At 39.8% G+C, this 25,467-nt stretch overlaps 2 protein-coding genes and 1 non-coding gene across 4 annotated transcripts; 1 reads left to right on the top strand and 2 right to left on the bottom strand.

The window, feature by feature from the left end:
• The first annotated feature begins 58 nt into the window (after positions 1-58).
• On the top strand, positions 59-132 carry Trnas-gga (transfer RNA serine (anticodon GGA)). The gene has a single exon. It is a non-coding gene; the product is annotated as a tRNA-Ser (tRNA).
• On the bottom strand, positions 74-20,328 carry LOC145224984 (transient receptor potential cation channel subfamily A member 1 homolog). Of its 2 annotated transcripts, XM_080091624.1 has the most exons (22): positions 19,718-20,328; positions 19,032-19,143; positions 16,613-16,668; positions 16,424-16,475; positions 14,593-14,764; positions 14,235-14,458; positions 13,605-13,761; positions 13,153-13,256; positions 12,646-12,755; positions 12,097-12,251; positions 3,913-4,037; positions 3,718-3,792; positions 3,400-3,480; positions 3,139-3,310; positions 2,815-2,957; positions 2,340-2,480; positions 2,081-2,281; positions 1,652-1,792; positions 1,494-1,571; positions 1,264-1,332; positions 874-1,053; positions 74-734 (listed from the first exon to the last, which is right to left on the bottom strand). In XM_080091624.1, exons 3-22 carry the CDS (start codon positions 16,648-16,650, stop codon positions 543-545), a joined length of 2,610 nt encoding a protein of 869 aa, XP_079947750.1. In that variant the 5' UTR covers positions 16,651-16,668; positions 19,032-19,143; positions 19,718-20,328; the 3' UTR covers positions 74-542. The 2 variants fall into 2 exon arrangements, with proteins under 2 accessions (XP_079947750.1, XP_079947751.1); XM_080091625.1 differs by lacking the exons at positions 19,032-19,143; positions 19,718-20,328 and having other exon boundaries at positions 16,613-16,678.
• LOC145222279 (uncharacterized) lies at positions 4,275-12,008 on the bottom strand. The gene is made up of 3 exons (XM_080088376.1): positions 11,790-12,008; positions 4,426-11,624; positions 4,275-4,363 (listed from the first exon to the last, which is right to left on the bottom strand). Exon 2 carries the CDS (start codon positions 10,949-10,951, stop codon positions 5,099-5,101), a length of 5,853 nt encoding a protein of 1,950 aa, XP_079944502.1. The 5' UTR covers positions 10,952-11,624; positions 11,790-12,008; the 3' UTR covers positions 4,275-4,363; positions 4,426-5,098.
• Positions 20,329-25,467: the final 5,139 nt, after the last annotated feature.

Raw genomic sequence — 25,467 nt, forward strand, 5'->3', positions numbered from 1 at the left:
ACATGTCAGCTTCGTAGTAGGGATCTTGTGATTCGACTTTCGGCGGATTCTCCACTGGGCATGTGTAGCTCAGTTGGTAGAGCGCGAGTCCCGGAAAGACTCCTGTCGTGGGTTCGAATCCCACCGCAGGCTAGATTTTTCTAGCCTACGCCTTGCCATATGGTGGTGAATGCTTGGTGACCGGCTGATTCGGTATAGCGCCTTCAATGGGCCTGGCGTACTGTGATTGTTGGAACTTTGTAACATTTATTGAAACACAATCTTCACTTTTTCCCATAATTTGCTTTGTACATAAACAGAGTTTTGTGATAATCACTACTTACAAAATATCGTTAGGGAGTAATACAATGGATACATAGGAAAGAATTACACTTCATACGCTTCGACAGATACAAGTAAAAACACACACATGTGCACAAATAAAATTAAAACGTTTTAAGTCAAAACTAAGGTATTTGTTACAATATTCAGGGTATCATAAAACAAAGTGAACTGATATCAAGGTTTAAATGTACGCATTTAGTAAACAGATAATGACGTCACTAGTTGGTGGCGTCATTGTCGTCAAGTTTGTTCCCACCGACATCAAAATGTGACATGATCGTTGACATTATACCTTCCATTGACCTTAAACGGTTGTCAAGGGCTACCATTAAGGACTCGACTTTTTCATCCAGAGATCCCACTTTCTCTTTAAGGGAGACATCTTGATCTTCGAGCTTGTCGCGCTCGTTCTGGAAATTTGGACAATACAAAAAAACTGAATAAAAATCATGTGCAGTCCCCAAAACTCATCAATACATTAAAAATGAGTTCCAACATATAATAAGGCCTTTGTATTTAGCTACACTTTTCAGAAAAGTTGTTTTCCACCTTTTCAGGGTTAAGAGCTTCTTTGATGGTTAAGTGGTTCAAATTTTTCTCCGAATGCCACCAATGTATAAAAGCAGGCATTTTGCGGTAATAATTTGGGTAATATCGTCGATACTCATGTAAAACCATACGTCGAATAAACAGAGGCAATGAGTACTGGACATCCAGGGTTAATTTTACCTGCAAAACACATCGTCAAGATATACCATAGCAACGACCAAAAGTCACTTTCGGGTAAACGCACATACTGAAGTAAAAATTAGACGAGTAATAAACATCCTTATCATTATGTTACCTTATCTTTGTTTCGGCTGAACAAATTGGATAATACGTTTGGAGAAGTATTACTAGCCTGTGGAAAGTGTAGACTTATGTTATCACACCACTTACCTGCATTGTCAAACCTTCAAGTTCTGCATTTTCTTGCACGCCTTGAATATCGTCGACTGCAAGACCGACCTGTAAACACCATAACATTCATGTATCGTTCTCTGGAATTGACTTGTACTAATCGAATGCAAAGTTTGCACTTAAAATTTTTCACACTACTTAACCTAAACAGGTTATCGTGTAGCCTATTAGTTAGTTACTGTACAACAGCTTTGTGCCTACGCGTTTACCAGCAAGTTCATAAGAATGATGCTCATTATAATGACAAAGACCACGAAGAGAATATAAGATACAGGTCGGTATTTCACCTGTGGAATAAAATGTAAAGTTGTAAATAATAAAACAACAACAACAACCTACGACGCAAGGACGGCTTTTGCAAACTTACAGTGGAAACACTTATTGTGTGACTGTCTGCTCCAGTCTCAATCGCCTCAGCTTCAGCCACAAAAATGTCTTCAAATCCAAGATCCCCGGTCATCATGAGTGAAGTCTTGATCAACGCGTTCCACCATTCTCGAAACGCATACTATGCCACAAACAAAATTTTTCCAAAAAATTAAAAGAGGCACTAAACTCTAAGTATAGATTTATTTACCAGTAGCTTTACAAAATTACGAATGATGTTGAAATAAAGTAGACATTTTATTACTTCCGAATTTCGAAACACCAGAACATTTACATGAGAAAAGGCCTCTGAGGAAACGTTGTGCAACAAAATGTCTGCGTTTCAGTCTACAACATTGTCTTTAGGTTTGGAAGTTTGTTTTCAATCAAACTAAACTGGAACGATATGCAAAAATGGCATGTGACTCACCTGGTTTTGTAGCAAACAATGAAAACTGAACGCAAAGCCCACTATGAACAGAAGGAAGACGACAAAAAATTTCGTAAATGTCTGAAGAACTTCGGTAAACATAAGAACATAAATACCAAACGTTGGCAGATTTCGTATAAACATGATCAAAACCATCCACGATAGTAAAATGCTGACTGCTCCAACCTGCCACTGCCAATCCTGTCAGCAACAAAAGATTTAAAGGTGAACGTCTAGCTTGCAGATATTTATAACCCACCTCTCTGACACCTAAGTAGTTTGGTCCAGCTGAACTTGTGTCTGAATAAACAGTGAGAATCGCAAGAACGTAAAGCGAAACTTCGAGAAGGTTTGTGAAGTTTTGAAAATAAGTAATCCTTTGCGAGTAAACCTGATATAACTGAAAAAGATGTTTATGTTTTTTAATTACAGAAATCCATAGGTTATTAGGCTTATGATTCCAAACAAGCAAAAGGAGCATACTTATCATATAAAACTTAGTTGGATAACACATCTGGTTGATGTAAGGAATATGTCATTTTTTTGTTATTTATGTCAAGATTTTTAAAAAAGTTACTGTTTTAAATATGACAATATTACCAGGTATATGGAGCACAGTATATACTATCTGTTTAACTCGATTGTGAATTTAAACGGTTGTTGGTTGAGATCATTGTTGTGTTATGTAATATGTAATGTTAATTGTCCATAGATTAACATATACATTTTATCACCTCTTTTAATAAACTAATTGCTGAAAGGACAATGACAAAATATTTGGCAACAATTCCAAATGAGTTGTAGTCATAACAATGTCCAAATGTCGGTTGCGCTTCAGTGATTATTGCCACGCATGATGATGTCACGTTGCCCGAATCTGTGTGGAAATTAGCTGTTCTTTTTTGGATCGCGTTTATTCTTAGAGTGCAAAAAACTTTCGTTAAAATTGCTAGCAGCCCTGCAACTGCCTCAATATGGTTATAGTTTAAGGGTTTATAGTTATTTGAATAAAGTTATGCGTCAACGCAACTTTGTGTGTGTCGAGACACTAAACTTACCAATAGAATATGGGGGAGGCATCGACAACATGTACATGTTAAAAAATACCATGAACATCAAGTAGAGCGACAAATTGAGACAATACACAAGCCTCACAAACTTTTTCCACTTGTAATTTAACATACTGACAACCAGTGGGTGGCGCAAGAGATTCTTTCGTTTTGCTTCAACCTGTGTACAGAAATTACCATACATGTCTTACATAACTTAAAATCAGCAAGAAGCTGTAGGTCATAACTAGCGCATCAAATTATATTTACCATAATGTTTAATGGATGGTTTTTCTTGAGAAAGTTTGAATCATTAGAGTATGGAACTGCACCTTTGTCGTTCACATCTTCCTGTTAAAACAATATATTTTTTAGTGTTTCCTATATATGTTACTAGTAAATTCAATTTCGAGTATTTAAAAGATACAAATTTGAAGCACCACAGGAGAAGTTTAACCGGAACAGCTCAACCTCGAAAATCATGTCAAAGGGCAACTGTATAGTAAAATTTTAAATGTCAGAAAAAAATATGGGTTTAAATAAAAAGTAAAATGTTGCTGTGAATTTGTTTGAAAATTAAACTAGAACCTTGTCATCTTCATTGTCTCCAGACCAACTCGTACTGAAAAATTCATCATCCAAAAATTCGTAATCAAATGTAACCTGTATAGATAAACAAATTCAAGAGACAACCCATAAGAGAATAAACGCAAGCAGTAATTTTCGGCAACTTAAAATTAAAACTTAAAATTTTGAAACTAAGACCGAAATATTTGTTTTTACCTCGTATAATTCATCTTCAACAGGAATATCTTCAATTTTAATGAATTTTGCAAAAACTTCTTCAGCAATCATCGGCATCTTCCTGATCAACTTTCTCATTGGGGTGTCATTAAACTCATCATCAACTGTCAAAAAATAATGAAAATGATTGCAGAGAAAGTATGTTTGCCCAGGTACATAAACAGGAACACAGATGATACAAAATATTAGCAAAGTTAGCTCTTTAAAGCAAGTGTTTTATCATCTATAATGGCATTGTAACGTCCCGTGAACGCGCCCCGGTTATAGCGCGGAACGTCACACGAGGAGAGAATTGAAACGCGATTCCTAATAGCCTCCAACAACCAGTCCACACAGATAGATGTTTTGCTGATCTTATTAGGCGAATTCTTTGAATGTAGGACGATGAAAACGAATAGGAAACGTATAGGAAACGTATAGGAAACGGTTTCTGCATAAAGCATGACATTAACACACTGCGCTTTAAATGCAGAAATATAGCACAAATCTTACCAACTGTTGTGGTAACCGGAGAGAGTAAATAGCACGGGTATTCAACTCGCATCAATTACTGGTACACACCTAAACGTACAATAACATATATCACCACACTGCGCCTTTATGACGTCACACACAGTTCTTACCAAGCTATGTTGGGCGACAGTACAGAATAAGTCACGCTTCACGTGAAGATAAAACAGAAATACTGCGTAAACAAAATGCAACTTAAGCACCTTGTCTAAACCCAATTACACGTACAGTACAACTATTACAAAGCGAATGACATATTAGGTCATTGCGGTTAAGATTACATTCATTACAATAATTCACATTTTGGAGTCATTAAACACATATGTACAAAGTGACTCACCAATAATCGTCAACACGACAATAAATAGCCTTTTCTAATTCAACCGACGCAGCACCGTGCTCCACGGAAGTCAGCAACGAAAAGAACTGAACCACGTTGCGTTATCACACAAAACTGGCAGCCGATTATTACGTCACACAACGCCATAGATTACAACACAAGTTGTACTGAGGAAATGCGGGAATCAATAGAAATCTGCAATTACTGGCAAATAAGATGTAACATACCCCCCCACAATGTACGAATCCAAGGAGTACATTTACAACACAACACAAACATCGGCAGTAATTGCGAACACAATAAACACACAACTAATCACGCATCGCGGCATAGCAAGCACAATTTTGCAATTGGGCGTCTGAGTGCTCCAGTGTGAGTCTTGACGATCACCTGACGCACTACTCCCTTCCGATCAGGAAGCACATCGGTCACGCGACCCAGAAGCCATTTGCTCCTAGGCTGATTATCATCCGCTACAAGCACAATGTCGCCGACCGTGAAATTAGAATGTCCATTTGCCCACTTCGATCTGGGCATTAGCGTCGGCAGGTACTCGCGCGACCATCGCCGCCAAAATTGGTCGGCCAAGTATTGTACTTGGCGCCAACGGTTACGATGGAAACAGTCCTTCCCCGTAAACAGTCCAGGGGACATATTCGGCGCTGCACGTTGCAGCAGTAGGTGATTTGGTGTAAGGGGCTCCTCATCCTTCGAATCGAACGTCACCGGAACCAAGGGACGAGAGTTCAGGATGGCCTCGACCTCCACCATCAGCGTCATCAATTTCTCATCGGACAATGTCTGCTCCGAAAGCAGAGCGTTGAGAATTTTGCGCACAGAGCGTATCATTCGCTCCCAAACCCCACCCATGTGGCTGGCAGTGGGAGGATTGAAGCTCCACGCAATATCACGTTGTTGCAGATATTTGTAGATCTGCCTTTGATTCCACCTGTTCAGCTCTTCGCGCAGGATGCGCTCAGCTCCAACGAAGTTTGTGCCGTTGTCGCTGTAGATCTGGTCTGGTCGTCCTCGACGACCGATGAAACGTCGGAGAGCTCCGATAAAGGAGTCCGTAGACAGTGAATGCGCTATCTCGATGTGCGCGGCCCTGGTGGAGAAACAGCTAAAGATGCACCCGTACCTCTTTACCTCACTTCGTCCTTGCTTCACAAGGAAAGGTCCAAAGTAGTCGACACCGACCACTGAGAACGGCGGCTTATTGGCCTGCAGTCTCGCAGCAGGAAGGTCTGCCATCATCTGTTTGCCCAGAGAGCCATTTCTTCGTCGACAGGAAACACACTTGCCGAGAACACGACGAACCGCTACCCCTCCTTTGATGATCCAGTAGCGTTGCCTGAGAGACGACCATGTGTGTCCCATTCCAGAATGGCCAACCTCGTCATGCTGCTGCATAATCACCAGGTCTGTAAATCGATGGTCGTATGGAAGAATCATCGGATGCTTCACATCAAACTCGACACATGCACGCTCGAGCCTTCCACCAACTCTCATAACTCCATTGACAAGAATTGGGTTAAGCTTTCCAAGAACCCTCTTTTTCTTTGGTAAACGAACAGGTTCGCCTTTGGCCTTTGACATCGCAGCCATAACGTCTGGGAAACTTCGTCTCTGCACATACTTTACAATCTCAAGCTCGGCAGCCTTGAGTTCAACAACGGTCAGTTGCCCAGTAGGTGCTTGATACTTGGCAGGAAACCTCCTTGACATCAACATCGATTTGAATCTGAGCAACCAGCTTACAGCCCTTTTCAGCCGATTGAGTGATGAATATCTGGCAATGAGTCGATCCGTAGCGGATTCGCTGGCGACCAGACAAACGGTTTGAGTTTCTTTCTTTAACAAAAGAAATTCGATTGGCAATGACGACAAGTCCGGACAGGTAGGCCATCCATCTTCTTGCTCCCAGAGAAACTGGGGTCCAGTAAGCCATCGGCTGGACCTAAGGAATTTATTCACACTGAGTCCACGAGACGCCTCGTCCGCTGGATTTACCTTGGTGCTGACGTGTCTCCATTGACTAGGCCGGGAAACATCCTCGATTTTGGCCAAGCGATTTGCAACAAACACTGGAAAGCGCTTATTGCAGTTGCGAATACTTTGAAGAACCGCAGTCGAATCCGTCCAGAACACGGATTGGCATTCGTCTAGTTGCAGCTCCTTTCTTACAAGTTGATCCAACTTCGCTGCAACAACGGCCGCCGTCAACTCCAAGCGGGGAATCGAACATGTCTTCAGGGGGGCAACGCGTGCCTTGCCTATTACAAACGAGCAGTGAATGCGTCCTCGCTCGTCTACCAGCCTCAGATAGGTCACCGCACCGTAAGCTGTAGATGACGCATCTGCAAAATGGTGCAATTCCGTTTTTCGCACCTTACCAAAATCGTGGGGCTTCACGCATCTTGGTAGAACGACGTCTCCTAACCGCGGTAGTTGCTGCAACCATTTTGCCCACGATTCGGAGTCTTCATCGGAAAGAACGTCATCCCATCCCAGCTGCTTTCTGCAGAGATCTCTTTGCATAGTCTTGGCCACCACGATCACAGGCGCTGCAAAGCCAAGAGGATCGTATAAGGAACTTACCACCGACAGGATTGTCCTTCTGGTGTAGGCTGTAGGCTGCTTTACATCGACATTGAAACCGAACTCGTCCGACGAAACGTTCCATCGAACACCAAGTACCCTCTCGCAGGAGGAACCATCCACGTCCAGCTCCTTCACCGATTTAGCCCGTTCCTCTTCATCAATAGACGCGAGAACTCGCTCGCTGTTGCTAAGCCACTTGGTTAGCCGAAATCCCTTCTTCTTGAGAAGTGCACAAATACCTTTGACCAACTGAACTGCTTCTGCTTCAGTCGACACGGATTTTAAACAGTCGTCAACGTAGAAATTCCTTTCTACCGTCTCGACGACTTCCTTTGGAAATTCGCTTCGCAAATCATTAGCGGCTTGTTTAAGACAAAAACTCGCGCAGGAAGGGGAAGAAGTTGCTCCAAACAAATGAACGAGCATCCTGTGCGCGGTGGGCTTCTTCGACACATCGCCATCAGGCCACCACAAGAACCGAAGCGCATCGCAGTCTGTCGGCTTCACACGTATCTGATGAAACATGGCCTCGACGTCGGCGACAAGAGCTACCTTTTCCATCCGAAATCTTGAAAGAACTCCTACTAAGGAATTGGTCAGATCCGGACCCTGGAGTAAAGCATCATTCAACGACTGGTCGCGGTATTTGGCAGCACAGTCAAAAACTACCCGTACTTTCCCGGGCTTGTGTGGATTTGTAACAGGGTGATGCGGCAGGTACCATACTACCTCTGCAGACTGTTTCTCATCTGGAACTTCTTCGGCATAGCCCTTAGCTATGTAACCCTGTACCGTCTTTGTATACGCATCGCGTAGCACGGCGTCGCGTCTCATGCGACGTTCCAAAGAACCCAAACGATTTAGCGCCATGTCCCGGTTGCACCGAAGCGGTTGTGCGTTCGGGCGCCATGGCAACGGCAACTCGTAATGACCTTGCTTGAATTGCACACTGGTTTTCATTTTATCTAAGACGTACCGGTCTTCACGCGACATAGGCATCGCGTCGGCGTTAGTATCTTGAAAGTCGGTCTTCCACATTCGCTCTAACTTCTCGTGCAGCGAATCATTGGCAACTTGAGTAAAGTTGACGGAAAACAAACCAGTTGACTTGTTAGAGACAGGTCCTGCCAATGCCCATCCCAGTGGAACTTTAAATGCAACAGGTTGCTTCGGTTTTCCCTTTCGTACCTCTTGCACGAGAAAGGCCTCTGGAACGTCCAGCCCGATGAGCAGCAAAGCTTCACTGCAATCTACCTGTGGGAATGACAGGTCTCTGATATGTGGAAGCGCATCTAATTCCGCGTTTCTCGGAAACTTGTTGGCGGTAATAGGCAGACAATCAACAGCGAACACCTCGGGGAGTTCAACAGTTGTGGAGCCATCAAGCGAAGCAACAGATAAATTTACTCTTTTGCCCTTGCGCCTGCGACTGTCCCCGTTGACCGTTTTAAGCGTCACGTTGCTCGCTTCACCTCGTAGACCAAGCTTGTCTGTCAGTTTTTTGTCGCACAAAGTAATGCCCGAGCCAGTATCTAAAAGAGCGTAAGTATCTACAGTCCTACCGTTAGCACGGACTTTGACCGCAACCATCATCAAGTTGACGCTCTGTCTACCAGAGGAAGCATGACAGTCCTTTCCAATCGCCGACACAACCGAACAAACTGTCCGTTCCGGCGCAGGTCCTTTGACAGGAGACTCGTCCTCTCTCTTCTCTGGCGGATGCAATAAGGTGTGATGGGCTTCATTGCAGTCCCTGACGGTACACGCTTTGGGGCTGTTGCACTTAGTAGCAAAGTGCCCAAATCTGAAACAATTATCACAGAGTCTGCGGCGCCGGGTGACGCGCAGACGATCACGGTAACACCGGGATTTAAATTCCTCGCATTTAGCAAGCACGTGATTTCCCGAACAGCACTGACAGAGCGGGGCAGTGGGAAAATGAGAAGGTCCGGCACGAGCCTTAGGTCTAGATTCTTGTTCGCTTACAACAACATGACTGGAAGCCTTTACATGACCACTTTTACCTTTCGCCTTCTTAGCTTCGTTGCGATGCTCATCGAGCATGCGGCTGAACAACGAATTTGCAATCCGATCCTCAGTTTCCACAAAGTCGACAAGATGCTCAAACAAAGGTTCACGGCCAGTATCTCTGAGAATTTTCTCAACACGCCGTTTCCAAGCCTCTTGCATCTTGAACGGTAGACGATTCACAACAGCAATCAACGTAGGGTAATTATTCATCTCGGAATGCTCGTCAATGTCTGAAAGCGTAAGTAAACAATCGCGCAGCGACTGCGCAAGCTCGCTTAAACCAGCAGCATCGTTCGGTCGCAATTCTGGACCGTTGACAACACACCTTACACATGCATGAGCGATTATATGTGACTTGCCAAAGTGGTCGTACAGTAACTGCCTCGCTTGTTGGTACCCGTTTTCCTTTAGTCTAAAGCAGTGTTCAATCAATTTACGGGCCTTGCCATCACAATGCTGCGCCAAATACGACAATTTGGCACCATCGTCGTCGACCTTGTCGTCGATACGAGAATCAAAATTGCGGACAAACTTCCAATAGTCCATTGGATTGCCATCAAAAACGAGAACTTTAGGCTTCGGTCTGTTTATGTGCTTTACAAGTGATGCAATCTCATTGTCATGCACGCCAGTTGGCTTGACCGAATCATATGTACAAATACTATTTACAATTGGGTTTGTTGCTGTGAACGAACCTCTTTCGTCAAACGAAGATTTAATTTTGGGCACATATTGGGACAGGGGCTCTGACGGAGCAACATAGTCAACCACATACCGCTGATCAGGAGGGCTTCGCTGCGACGTGACAGGCGGTGACGTGAACAATACGCGGCGTTGATCCCCGAGCGGCTCCTCCAGGGGAGGCGTGGTCGATTCACCAGAACCTTCCTTCACCGTCACGTACTCCGTGTTTCCTGACATCTCATCCCAAACTTTCTCCTCGACCTCTGCGGCTTGTAGCTGGTGCTGCAGTTCTAGCATTTCCATGCTGTCCTTTTGGCGCTGTTCTTCTTCAGCACGACGGATTTCTTCCTCGGCACGTCGCCTTTTCATTTCTTGCTGCTGTCTGGCCAGCTCCTGCTTCTGCGCAGTCTGCTGAATGGCAAGACGCGCGAGCTGTGTCGTTACTTTAACTCTAGTTCTACTATTAGTCGAAGAACTAGAGCGCCTACTTCGTCCGCAGAACGAGTCGTTGTCCTTTGGACTCTTATCACCGCTTCCACTCGGACTAGCCATGTTAACAGGTAAAACACTGGTAGATGGAGAATTTACCTCGAGAACCCAGTGAGAGACTCGGTCATCGAATTCGGCCTTGTTTTTCCTTATGCTTGCTAGTTCGTCGGCAAGATCGGGATGCGCCTCGTAGGCAGCAACAGCATCGATAAAAAGATGTTCAAGCGCAACCAAAACCGTCTCGAGCACCTGCTTGTTGCGGTGGTCCTTCATCAGACACTCGGCGACTAGGTATTGTTCACTTAGGCGTCGACGACAATCAGCGACCGCTTCAGGAGTTGTAACGTTTGATTGGCTCATCTTGGACGGCTTAAATATTCAACAAACGGTTAAACTTGTCTTCAACACACAGTTGAAGCTTATTTCAAAAAGCAGTTGAAACTTGATTTCAACTGCAGATTGTGTTCAACACCCAGTTGAAACTTGATTTCAACTGTATTGTTCTGTTCAACTAACAGTTGAAACTTTCTTTCAGGAAGCAGTTGAAACTTGATTTCAACTGCAATTGTCTTCAACACACAGTTGAAACTTTCATGTAACGTCCCGTGAACGCGCCCCGGTTATAGCGCGGAACGTCACACGAGGAGAGAATTGAAACGCGATTCCTAATAGCCTCCAACAACCAGTCCACACAGATAGATGTTTTGCTGATCTTATTAGGCGAATTCTTTGAATGTAGGACGATGAAAACGAATAGGAAACGTATAGGAAACGGTTTCTGCATAAAGCATGACATTAACACACTGCGCTTTAAATGCAGAAATATAGCACAAATCTTACCAACTGTTGTGGTAACCGGAGAGAGTAAATAGCACGGGTATTCAACTCGCATCAATTACTGGTACACACCTAAACGTACAATAACATATATCACCACACTGCGCCTTTATGACGTCACACACAGTTCTTACCAAGCTATGTTGGGCGACAGTACAGAATAAGTCACGCTTCACGTGAAGATAAAACAGAAATACTGCGTAAACAAAATGCAACTTAAGCACCTTGTCTAAACCCAATTACACGTACAGTACAACTATTACAAAGCGAATGACATATTAGGTCATTGCGGTTAAGATTACATTCATTACAATAATTCACATTTTGGAGTCATTAAACACATATGTACAAAGTGACTCACCAATAATCGTCAACACGACAATAAATAGCCTTTTCTAATTCAACCGACGCAGCACCGTGCTCCACGGAAGTCAGCAACGAAAAGAACTGAACCACGTTGCGTTATCACACAAAACTGGCAGCCGATTATTACGTCACACAACGCCATAGATTACAACACAAGTTGTACTGAGGAAATGCGGGAATCAATAGAAATCTGCAATTACTGGCAAATAAGATGTAACAGGCATTGTTTGCCAACCTGGGACGTTACTGAAAACAATGAAGAAATTACTTCTCTATATACACCGACGAAAACGTTCACCTACAATTATATTTATCTTTGCTACTTCTGTTTCTTAAAGCTTTTTGTTTTTCTTTCTCTATTATCAGACGAGCACATGATTCATTTCTAAACTCAATCGCAAAATCCAACGCATTCCATCCTTTGCGCCCGGAACGAAGAGATACATCAGCTTTCCATCTGTTAAAAACAATCATGGACTTGAGCAATGACTCTTTGTTTTAAAGTCGTTGAGCAAAAACACAATGTTTTGGTCAGACTAGGTTATACGGTCAATGTCTTCTTCAGTCACCAGTTTGTGGCTAAAAAAGTTTTGTGATTGCAAAATTAATTGTAGCCCATAGATGAGTAAATATGTTTTTTTGTAAAAAGATAAGCTTATTTTAGTCATTGGATGCGTGAACCACTTATAGCTACATAGTTCTTATTTTCCCCCTTACGAAATTTTTCGCCTGTTGAGAAGCCATCAGTTCATTAATGTCAGTTGACAATTTTCCCCACATGAAATACCAAACATGGTGTACCATGCATCTTAAAAACTTAATTTTGTGCCTTTAATTTGTACTACACTCACTGTAGAAGAACTTGAACTATCTCAGGGTGACCAGCCTCACAAGCTAAATGGAGTGGATTGGCGACCCATGTTTCTTTCGCATCGACATTAGCTCCCGAATCTAACATTACCTGCAGAACACGATCAATGCAAATAATACATCACAAATTAGGTGTCCCAAATTTCTTATGCCTAATAATATGTTATCAGTATCAGACAAATCGTTGAAAGATTTTTTATGGTTTAAAACAAAAACACAACGGTTGGGTTATAATTCGATTCCTGTGTATGAGCGTTTTTGCAAGATTTTCATTGTAAACTGTCTTCACTTTCATTTAATAAAAAAACATATGTTTCTAACTTGTTTCCCAGATAATGCTTTTATTATTCTTTAGTGTGTTTTCTTTAGTGTGAATACCTTAAAAATGTTAAAAACAAGTATAGCACAAACTTGATCAACATCTATCATTAGAATCGTGTACGCATTTGCTCACTATGTTGCTATGCAAATTGGAACCAGTTACTTACTTCCAAAAGTTTTTTCAAAAAATCGATGTCTTTGCTCTTTCGGAATGACCAACTAACCACAAAGTAGAGAGCAGATCTGTAGTTGTCATCACGAACGTTAATATCTGTTACAAATAAATAAATTATAAACTATATTCTCCAAAGTTGCTGTACTTGCACATCTAGGTTGCTGTAATGTCTATCCAATTATTGCCCCCGGGTAGAATGATATTAAATTTACCATACAACTGAAGACCGATTTAGATTAATTTAAATTAAGATTTATGTATGTTTGATCAGATATGCATCAACATTTGGGTAAATCTTTATCTGAAAAGCATTTTGTATTTTTTGGGGATGAAAAGTCCTTTTCATCGTTCTTTTTTTGGTCTACTTGCCTTCCAGAGTACTTGTCATAAATGTTTTTGCACCGAGTAAGTCGGGATTAAATTTATAACGCGACAAGGTCTCACTTTCTACTTTCTCCACAATTAATTTGAACATCTCAATATCTTTGTGCGCTGCCGCGTAGTATAGGAAAGTTAAGCCATTCTTGTCATGTATGCAGAATTGTTCGTTAACAAGCAACATATCAAACTTGTCGAAAGTGGTTTCTGCAGCACCAACAAGCTGAAAAAAGTGTTTAATACGTTTGATAAGTGAAATATGCAAAGTAAAGTTAGATAATTACAATTTATTTTCTGTAAAAATGTGTTAAGGGCAAAATAAACTTACTCTACCAGCAAGCACTCAACCTCAAACACGATGGTTAACCAGGTCTTAAATACTCGGTAATGACATTAGTATAGAACTTGCAGTATGTCACACATCAAAATAATGCTAAGTTTAAAACAATTGCCCCGAACATAAAGACCAACAAAGGACATTTAAGTGAACGAACATTATGAAACAAGCATTCTAGAACATCTCTAAATAGTATATTTTTTTTCTGTGGCTAAACCCCTGATTATTACGACCAACCTGATATTTCTGGACCTTGGTGTTTGAACTATCACTAACCCTACCACAATTTGTTTGCCTACATATACAGATTCAGTTCAAATAATGTAACGTCATGTTTGCTACAATATAACAATACTTACACCAATTGATGCCTTAAGCAAAAGTTCCATACATTCGACAAAACCATCACGCGATGCATAGTAAAGTGGTGTACAACCTTCTGCATCCGTTATATTAACGAGAGCCCCTTTGTCCAACAACAATTTCAAAATTTTGATGTTTGGGTCATATAACCAAGGAGTATAACTATCATTCAACACGAGGTTGAGGGCGGTTTGGCCAATCTCGCTCTGAAAGTTGACATCTGTAAACGATAACACTTCAATTTTTATGAGTTTTGTTTTGGTTCCCTTCTTACTCCTTGTCACAAAAAGTGCTTTTTTGCCCCACAAATTGTATTTCGAACTTACAACCCCTTAAATTGCGACATCTTCTCACCAGCTCCTTGATCTACGAGAAATTGGCACATTTCAAGTTTTTCAAATCGAGCCGCCCAGTGCAAGGGTGTATACCCATCATCATCTTGCATGTTTAGATGTTCTTTAACGAGTGAGGCATCAAGTCGGCTAATTGCTGATCGCATCATTTCTACGTCTTCACTCCATGCTATCTGCACAAAGAATCAGTCAATCCAATAATGCAGCAACAGTGCAAAATCTTCCACCGATATAAGGGTTTGTGTCATAGGGGGCAAAACATGACTTGTCATCTGTTATACTGTTGTAATGACAAACGTAGAGGTATCAAATTGGCATGTCAGATATAGACTCCTTGTTGCCTTTAAACCAACATGTTTGTTCATAACAAACTGTAATCGGTTTCTTAACAATCTGAAACAAGACGTCATGCATTTGCTCTCAGGACAGGTCAATTCACCGACCAACGCAGTATTTGGAAAAGAGATCTCTGTGACGTAAACATTACCAAAGTAAGCTACAAACTGTCGTGTCTCAAATGAACGATTGCCCACTAATTTCTTATTTTTTTACTTGTATTGGCGTTTTACACGTAATCGCCCATTCTTGCGTTCGCATACCTACGACATAGTATTTATACGGTTCCGTTTCGTCACAAAAGGGGAGAGTGTTATCCTCTGGGCAGTCGTCCAGTGTGTATGCTAGGCTGATATGCTAGGCTGAGTGTTAATTACCGCGCAGTTGTAAAGTAAGCTTATTGAATGCAGTTATGATCTGAGTGCCAGATTACTGTTGTTTTGGCAGTTGAATGTTTTAGCATTGTGTTTTGTGTGTCAGAATTGTTTGTGTGTTACTTTTATTAAAATCACTTGGTGGAATTAATGGTGGGGTGGAATTAGGTTTTGTTTGTAGACAAGTGTTATCTTCTTAATGTAATTTAACTTTAGCTGAAAGTTAGCTCTTACACAAAATGCAATAATCGTGAACACACACAATAGTATAATAAGATAGATAACATAATCTACATTAAACGTAATATTATACTTAAATGAAGTGTCGTTATATTATAACTCAAATAATTACTATAGATTTAACAGACTAGCTAGAAACGTTGTACTCCTGAATCCAAAGTATTTCATAGTGATGCAACGAACCCAAGTCGAGCCGGGCTTGATTCGGGCCTGATTTTACATCCTGTGACCGTATTATTTTAGGCGTAATTACCCAGTCAAACAGCTAGTCTCTGGTCTAACCTACTGTCCAACACCGTAAAACTTGTTTAGGCCATGGTCTGTTATTGTCCATGTTGTCTGTCTTTTATATTCTGTATGTTTCATATTATGTATATTCATTCTGTATTATTTTATATACAGCAGTCATTTTGTAGGCTTTCATGTATCAATCATACTTTCGGGCATAAATTTTATCAGTAACGATTCGGATATGAATTGGGCTTCGGGCTGGGTTCCGGCTAAAATTCCGGGCCCGCTAAAGTCTGCCGAACCCGACCTCAAAAGGATTGGACCGAAACCTAGTATTCGGCCGGAAGTCCAAATCAGGCCTAAATTCCCCTTTTTAATAGCTGTTTTAGACTGAGCTTTTTGTTATTAATGTAGATTAGCTTATTTATGACACTCGCATTTTTGAAACGCATTTTACAATATACGTATGGCGTTTCGGGTCGGGTTGAAACTTGTGCATCGCATCACATTATTTGTAAACTTTAATTAAAAGTGGGTTCATGTCGGGTTTCGGATTTGTACGTTTGGGTGCGTGCCCAAATTTTCCTCTTACAACTCTGTTTTATACAACGTGAAAGTTGTTTGAATCAAGTACAACAATGTAAAACTTACTTCATTGAGGTCAGCAATATCAGCATTATCACTGGACGTTGTGTCAATTGATCTGAAACAGATATCAAAGCACATGAAAAGAATTCAGTCAACACCAGGTAGAAATAGGAAAATAACACATCTACGAGTATATGTTTACCATATTTAAGTTTGTTTTGCTTTATCGCTAAGCTTCACAGGTTTACACACCTACTTGGCGAAGGTGAAATGCCGTCAAGCGATATCATTTCAGCTTTACCTTGAGCCTAAAAATATATTTGTATTACAACATACGCGGCTTCTTTAAAGTTCCCTTTCATAAGTTAGAACATGAGTTCCGAAAGGTCCTGAGAGAAAATATGTCATGATGGTTACTAAGTTACATACGAAATTGTAATGAGGCAATGTGGTTAAAAGTATGTTGTTAACCCAGATGAGCACACGCAAATTTGTTAGTTACTGCAATATCCTCATGTTCAATAACTTCTGGTTCTGTCATATTGCCTTGTATGGTACATTATAACTGTGCAATTAACATCCAAACAGCTTGGGCTTAACGCAAAGAAACTCACATGGTTCGAACTATGTGGGTCTTCATAAGTTTCCAATTGAACTACCATACTTTCAATATCTTCCTGTCTCGCATTACAGCTATTCATGGTTTTCCAAACACTTGGCGACTAAACGCACTCGAACACAATCAGAGGTCTGGGATTAAACACGAGCTTTATGTTTTGATGTCTTAATGTAAATAAAGTGAATAGTGGATATCTTTTAATCCTTTTCAAAACAAACAGTAACTGTAATGCTTTTCCTAATCGTACCTGCGTACATGAATGACTCACTTACTCAGGAAGCGTACTGATACGCACAATACACATGGCAGAATATCGCGCGACCGTCTGTTTATGTTTTATGCTCTTAAGTGCGGTTTGCCTTTTTGTAACGTAGCTAATAATGTCTAGCACTGCAAAAACGAAGATTGGGCACAAACGTGATGCATTACAGGGTAATGCACAAACCATAGATCAGCGAAAACCACATTCTCTACAAGCTTTACTTTTATTAAGCTCTTTATAATTGCGAAAACACACAACTGTAAGAGGTGGACATCCTGCAGTCATAAGGCGATGGCGAACACTAATTTGTGCAGCGACATACCTACTTACTGGAGATGAATTGATAGCCACTTTGCTGGTTTTAGAAACTGGTATGAAGTGACTTATTTGGTCAAACAAGCTACATGACTTTAACATTACTTGCCAAGTGGACTTAGAGTATCTTTGTCAGTGTGCGTTTATGGGCCGGTTAAGTGAAATGTAAATTTGTTATGCCAACTACTAAAGCCGAAGCGCGCTCATAATCTGGGTGGGATTACATTGTTACCTGGGATACACGTGACTGATTAAAACTTTCCCGCAATTGAAAACAACTTTCCTACTTATATCGCGTGTTTATAAATAGATGTTGGTTTATCTATTTGCTTGAATCCACTGCTTGAAATTATCTGTCAACTAAAATCTTTCCTAAACGGGTATGCATAAAATATTTGTCAATGCTATATTGTATTTAGTGTGGAATTGGATGAACTTTTTTTTAATTAAAAATTAGAAAGACAATCTGAAATAATTTGTTATTGCAAACTTTGGTATGAGTTGGGTTTAATTGCGATGACGTTTTGTATTGTAATGAGGAATTGTTTACTTGCTCTTGCAGACTAGCCTCCAGTCGATTTTTCTGACATGGCTGGATGGTCAAGTCGTTTGGGAGCATATATTGTGGTTGTGTTATGCCAGTACGACGAAGCATAAATCGCGTTGCCTGGTATGCTGCTGTGGCGAATTGTAAGCACGTTGACCTTTTGTTAATTATGCATTATTCGATTACTTTGATTTCACACACCTACGTGCACTTATAATCTTACCGCGTTCATTGTTTTGTTTGTAATGTTATGTATCTTTACCTACGACATTTTCACTTTGTAATTGTTGTATTTATTTTTTTTGTCACTCATATTTTCACTTTTTGGCCATATACGTGTTTTTACTGCGCACTATTCACTTATTTGTTGTACACTATTATGATTGCTTTGCTCTCGTTTTTATGATCGCTTCTTTTCTGTCATTAACGAATTTACGCTTGATTGTTTATATCGTTACCCGGATACGCCTTTAGTCGTCACGTGATTGTTTCTTCCACATGCTTGGCTGTTGCCCGTGTGAAAAAGAGAACGAAGGTCAGTCTTCTTCTGGACGCTGTGCGAATTACACCGTGTTTATTTCTGTCGTGTTGTACTAGCGTTAACTTTGGATTAAGCGCAACTTGTCGAAATCGAAGTACGAGTTGTTTTCTGCATTTGCAATTTATTGTTTTCTTTAAACAAGTGCCCATTAGTGAAACCAGCTTGAGGTCTCAGTATGTAATGAGGTTGTAAATTTATAAAAAATTAATTAAATGTAAGTGGTTGCGGTAAAAAAAAACTACTCGACATTGCTACAAGCCAAATTTGTATCGTTTAACTAGCATTTGAAAATTTGCAATAATTAGGTTTCCAATGATACTAACAAACTTACTACGAGATAGATTAAAAGCTGATAGTGTTTTTGCATAAGTAACAAAAATGACTTACTTATTCCGCTGATCTAGCCTCCTAACGATTCTCCTGACTTCATTGCAAGATCAAGTAGGCCGAGTATAATGCCGAATCTCATTGTGATTTGTTGGAGTTTTGTAACACTCACCTTTTAAATAATGTTTATTTTTTGCGACAATTTGTTTTGTATGTTAATAAAGTTTAATTGTGATTATGTACAGTAGTTACAAATATCACTTTTGTCTCTGAAGCAGTGATTATGCCACACTGGAACAACACATATTACACTTAGTTAGACAGACTCAAACAAACAGCGTAAAGTAAACAAAAAAGTAAAGACGAAAAACAAGCACGAAATAAAATCAATTTTTCAATCAAAACTTGTATATTTGTTTTGCTTAAATTATTAAAATCACTAATTCAGGGAATAAGAAAACAAACTAAACGAAACTGAACTAATATCAATAAACCAATAAACAGATTCAGCAAACAGATAATAAAGTTACGAGTTGCTGGCGTCGTGTCGTTATCTTTGTTCCCACCAATATCGAAATGTGAAATATCTCTTTGACCATATCTACCGTTAACCTTGAACGGTTGTAAAGAGCTAACATTTTTGTTCTAAAGACTCAACTTTTCCACACAGGCATTTTGTTTGCGTAAACCTACACATTCAGTTAAAAAATGTATCTTCAAGTTTGCTACAATATAACTATACTTACATCTATGCGTCAAACAATAGTTCCATCATTCAACTAAACCACCACGTGATGCATAGTAAAGAGGTGTATAACCTTCTGCATCCTTGATATTAACCAGAGCTCCTTTGTCCAAAAACCATTTCAAAATTTGGATGTCTGGGTCACTCAGCCTAGGAAACCAAGAATCAATCATTACAAGGTTCTGAATGTTGACATTTGTAAACGATAATACTTTAATATAAAAGAGTTTTATTTGGGTTTTCCTTTTTAATCCTTCACACAGAAAGTGTGTTTTTCTTTTTTCTTGATTCGAACTTACAACCCCATAAATTGCAACATCTTCTCACTCGCTTCTTGATCTACGAAAAATTTGCACATCTCAAGTTCTGTATATTGAGCCGCCCAGTGCAAGGTTGTATACCCATGATTATCTTGTTTGTTTAAATGTTTTTTATTGAGCGACAAATCAATTTGGCAGATTGCTGATCGCATTATTTCTACGTCTCCATCAAATGCCAACTGTACAAAAACCAAAGGAGGAATCGGAATGGCAGGTTACACTCAGACTCCTTAAATCTCAAAGCTGTTTCTAATATTATATACTGCTACAAAGCAAATACTATCAAAGAAATGGTGGCTTCAGGTTTATCTGTTAACAAAGTCTCTACTGTGTTGCTTTACAATAAAACTAACTAGGTATAATGTGCATATATTTATTGATTCTAAGTTTCGTCTTTAAAACTAGTTGCAAATAAAACCAGTTGGCCAGGCGTTCCAGGTCGGGCTCGGGTATAACTTTGAAAAAAAAAACTTAATTCGTGCTTGCCCAATTTCTGGTCTTGGAGATTTATTTTAAATGATGGTTTGTACGTTTGTATGCTGGAACGCAGGTAGCTCATTGAATGTGGTTCTTTGCACACGTCACGTGTTTATATCTGCTTTGTGGTGTCAGTAACCTCAACAGCACAAATACGACCAGATTGAGATTAGTAATGTTAAAACATCCTTGCTAAACTGCGGCACTGGTTCACTCCAAGCTAATGTAAAGCTATGCGGACTACTTGTTATATTCGCTTTGCCGGACTGCTGTACAGTAATTATAGCAATATTTCCGTTCACAATACTGACATATGCTGTTGCAAGCTGACGATAAAAAACAACCTACTGCAAACATTGCAGCCTCAGTCAAAACACACCACCGCTTTCCTGTTTACATGTTTTATTTGAGTACCGAGAGACGCAAGTAAGCACACACACATACTTACTAGTTGTGTTACAAACTTAACAGTGTATTAGTGCACTGTTAATTCAAATTCCAAACTATATGCCCTGCTGGGTAAAAACTGTATGCAGCATATACGTCTAACACATATTTAGCAAGTCAAAAGGTCGAAACGCATCGACATCCAATTATGCCAGGCTTGGGGCAGAATACGAATCTTTGTGGCCTCGACTGGTTTGGAAAACTTGTTGGTCACATGTGTATCGATGTCGGTGTTTCCTTTGAACACCTGCGGTTAAAATACAGTCGCGTTGAAAAGATTTACACGCTCGTAAACAATTGATCTGAAAACAGGTTAAAATGCAATTGGTTGACATCTTGGCCGTGGAATCTGCATAAATGGGCATAGTTGGACAGCAACGCTTCTTTAAAAATATCATTTAGTCCCACTATGCATGTAATGGAACGTGTCATTAGGGCCAGAAATGTGCAGGTCATCTTATATTGCTGCATAATTTTACCCTTACCGCAGCATTTCCAGCAGCATCTTTGACAGGAATCCAGTCACTATCATGGGGACCTTGGTAGGATACTTTGTACTGGGTCACCCATTGATTTGCATCTTTGTCATCCCGTCCTTGTGTGACCACTCCGAAGATAGATGTTGCTTTCTCCAAACTTACTTGAATCCATTGACCCACTTCATCTGCCAACAAAAGAATCTGTTAAACAGAAGGTCTAGAACGCAAACGGATTTTACAATAATTTGGTTGTAATTTATTGAATCTTTTCAAAACAAATAGATTCGAAAGACACTTTGAATTATTTTCTTTTAATGTTTGGTATGATTTGTTAAATACGACGAACTTTTTTTGGAATTATGAATATTTTACCTTTTCCACTCGCCCACCCTGTTGGAAGATCGAGTCGTGCTCTTCGAGGAGCATAAATGTCAAAAGAATAGTGGTAGGACGAAGCAGTGATAGCTTTGTCCGGTATGGCACCACTCTTTAACCCCAACAAACAAGAGCCTGCAAATCATATGGTTTTTGGACAAAGACTATTTGAAATCTAGACAAAAATTCAAATTTTAAAATAGCCTTTGAACAAACCAGCTGGTTAACTTCCACTTACAACACTATTTAAAAACAAATTACATGTTTTACGTCAAACTTCTTCTTATTTAAAAAAGGTTTAATTTGTCTAAAAAAGGTACTTTCATCTGTGGAAAGTTTATAGGTAAACCAATATCAACTTAACAGTAAATTACGACAACGACATACCTTTAGCGGCGCTGGAGCATGTTTGAGTTCCACACCCGCCGCAACACCCACATCCACAACCACAACCATCTAAAATTCAAGTGCATTTATAAGATTTGAAAGTGTTGCCACGTGTCAATAAACAACCACTTACGAGAAAGGGCCGTCAAGGCAAAAAGCAGAATTGCTACCGTAATCATCGTCATCGTTTTGAACTATCAACACTAAAATAAAAGTCTTGTCCGAATTGTAACTGGCACTTTGAAGACAACTAAATTTTTAACATTTTCACCACCCATTTTATATCATTTGCGCTTGAGCAAAAACGGTAAAAATGCACATATCCATCTGGAGGAGAAGAAAAAAATTGATTTGTACCGAAACAATAACGACCACCAACGCGTAACCACATCCCCATCTCTGATTGTATTGTTGGGCAGCTCGGAACAAATGTTAGCAAGAAAGATGTGCACATTTCCTACTTAGGTTGGCGCGAAAAGATTTGAATCACAACACTTTTATCGCTGTTTGTATTGCCATGCATACTTTGCTGGTCCCCCTAATAGAAAGTAACGTTTTCTGCATATGGTGGGAGCAAAAACTTTCAAAGTTTTGAGGGAATAAATAATGACTTTTTTGAGTTGTCTGTTTAGTTAAACCGCAGTTTGTATGCATTTAAGTTTACTTCTGCCTAGGTGTCGAATCCATTGACTTGTACACGAGTTTGGATAATAAATAACTATCATAATAACATTTCTACTATATTATTTTACACATAGATTTATCAACTCGACCATGAAATATTTCATTGAAAAAGTACATTTTTCATGTAATAATCTTAACTTTTACAAGGACTCATACAGTTTTGTGATTTTTTCAACGTAGTTGTCTTGTGCTTACAATTTGTAGACAACGTTGTTATTGTTAAGTTTGCATTAGGTATCTCTAAATTTGCATCAGTGCACAGTTTAATTTCTGTGTGTTGAGCTGTTGGTTGCCACTGCAGTCTGAATCATTAGCAAACAGAGTATGCGATTTCACTGTTTTGTTTGGCATCCATAGTGTTAATCTTGACATAAATCAACATTTTGCTATGCCAAGGAAGCAAAGTGATTAACGGACAACTAAAACCGTTTGTCTACATCCTTTGATAATGTTGTGTGCAAACTGTAGCAAACTGAAAATAAGCTATGTTTTCTGCATATGACGGGCGAGAAACGGTTTGATTCAAAACAATTTGTTGCTGTTTATGGTTTTAAGCGTTTTTGTGGCTGCAAGAACTTTGGTTTTTAACGGAAATATTATTTTTCTACCTTGTCAGGGCGAAGATTTGTAAATATGGAGAGACTACGACCAAAATCACATTTTAAAACATCCTCACACTTATTGATTAAGTTTTTGTTTTGGATCACAGAATTTATTGAGCTCTGTATGTAGTAATGAAATGCAATTGTTTTTCTCGATATGTTTTTCTTTAACTTAAAACAGCATTGCTTGCACCCTTATCTGAAGTTAACATACGTTTAGCTGCATACAAAATAATTCATTATTTCCGTTCGAAGCTAAGTTTCTATTCTTGCAAAACATATGCAGGAAATGTTCATTGTTGGGTTATTGTATGGAGTGCTTAAAAATATGAACAGTGGTAAACACGATCTATTCTTTTTGAACAAATTGTTCGGTGCTCTCCATATGTAGAAAACGTGAAATGTTGTTAAAGCATCGAACCAGAGTTGTAAACGGGCTTGAAGTTGGAGCCCAAACCTGGTACGAACCCAAAAGTACAAACCCGAAACCGGACCCAAACCCGAATCGTTTTTAACACGTGGACTGCCAACTACAAGTTATCTCGTAGTTGCCGATCTAGCCAGGCTTGCTTGATACGAGTATACTCGTGGTAGACTTATTCGATTGTAACGCGGTTAAAACGAGCTGGCGTCTCGCACTAACGTCGTGGATGCATTGTGGCAACATCGAGACACCCTTTAAGGTGTATATTTTAGCATGTTACCTACGAGTTACCTTGTAAGCATGGCACCAGCGAACAAAACTATTTCGACTTCCTGATTTCAGAAAGTCACTAAAACATATTTGGCAAATTTGAGCACAACATAGGAATATCCCTTGGCAGTCAACGTGTTAAGAAGCCCGTTTAGCCCCAAAAGTTGATTGACAGGCCTATACATTGAAGCCTCAGGAAAGACCAAGACAACAAACACAGGATATTTTTGGTCTTGAACAAAGCGTTTTAGGGTTGTTTGACATTAGGTAAGGTCCAACAACTGGCTATACTTAGCTAATTAAATTTATTCAAAAATTGCGTTAAGTCAGGCCCGAATCAAGCCCGTTTTTATAAAGAAACCTAAGCCTAAACCTGGTCCGACTTACAACTGTGCATCGAACAGCTGCCTGACAGAGCGAACAAGTAGAAAAAAAAACAGTATTTCCGTTTTAAACTGTAGTTCTTGCTCCCAAGACAATGCTCAAAACCATAAACAGTAACAAGCTGTTATGAGTTAAAGCGTTTCTCGCCTGCCATATGCACGAAATATGGCTTGTTTTCACTTTGCTACCGTTTGCACACAACATTATCAAAAGGTGTACATGTAAACAAACAGTTTTAGTTGATCACCTTGCTACTTCGGTATATTGTAAATTGCGATCGGTGTCAAGATTAACGCTATTACCAGCAAAATAAATCACATACCAGTGTTTCATCCCGGAACAGAACGAAACGATTTACCGTTAATCGTTTTTTTCACATTCTCCATTTTATCATTCGTTTCGGAGCGATATATTCATCATTTTTTGAATCATTCATTTCCTTTCAGTATAACGTTCCGTTCCGCTCCGGTAAAGAGAAACACTGTCAGGTATATGTTGCTAATGATTTGGACTGCGATAGTACTCAACAGATCCACCGTGCACAGAATTTAGCTGTATAAATTTAACATAAGCAAACTACGCAATAACTTTTTGTTGACGTTGAACAAAAACAGATACTTCGTTTTTTTGTGCACAACCGGTTTCTGTTATAAACGCTTTTTTTTGAAAAAAATATGGAGAGACTACAATCAAAATCACATTTTAAAACATTATCACACTTTTTGGTCAAGTTTTTGTTTTGGATCACAGAATTTATAGAGCTCTGTATGTACTAATGTAATGCAATTGTTTTTCTCGGTATGTTTTTCTTTAACTTAAAACAGCATTGCTTGCAACCTTGTCTGAAGTTAACATACGTTTAACTGCATACAAAACAATTCATTATTTCCGTTCGAAGCTAA

The sequence above is a fragment of the Phallusia mammillata genome, chromosome 4 (assembly GCF_965637545.1).
Source record: "Phallusia mammillata chromosome 4, kaPhaMamm4.hap1.1, whole genome shotgun sequence".
Lineage (NCBI taxonomy): Eukaryota > Metazoa > Chordata > Ascidiacea > Phlebobranchia > Ascidiidae > Phallusia > Phallusia mammillata.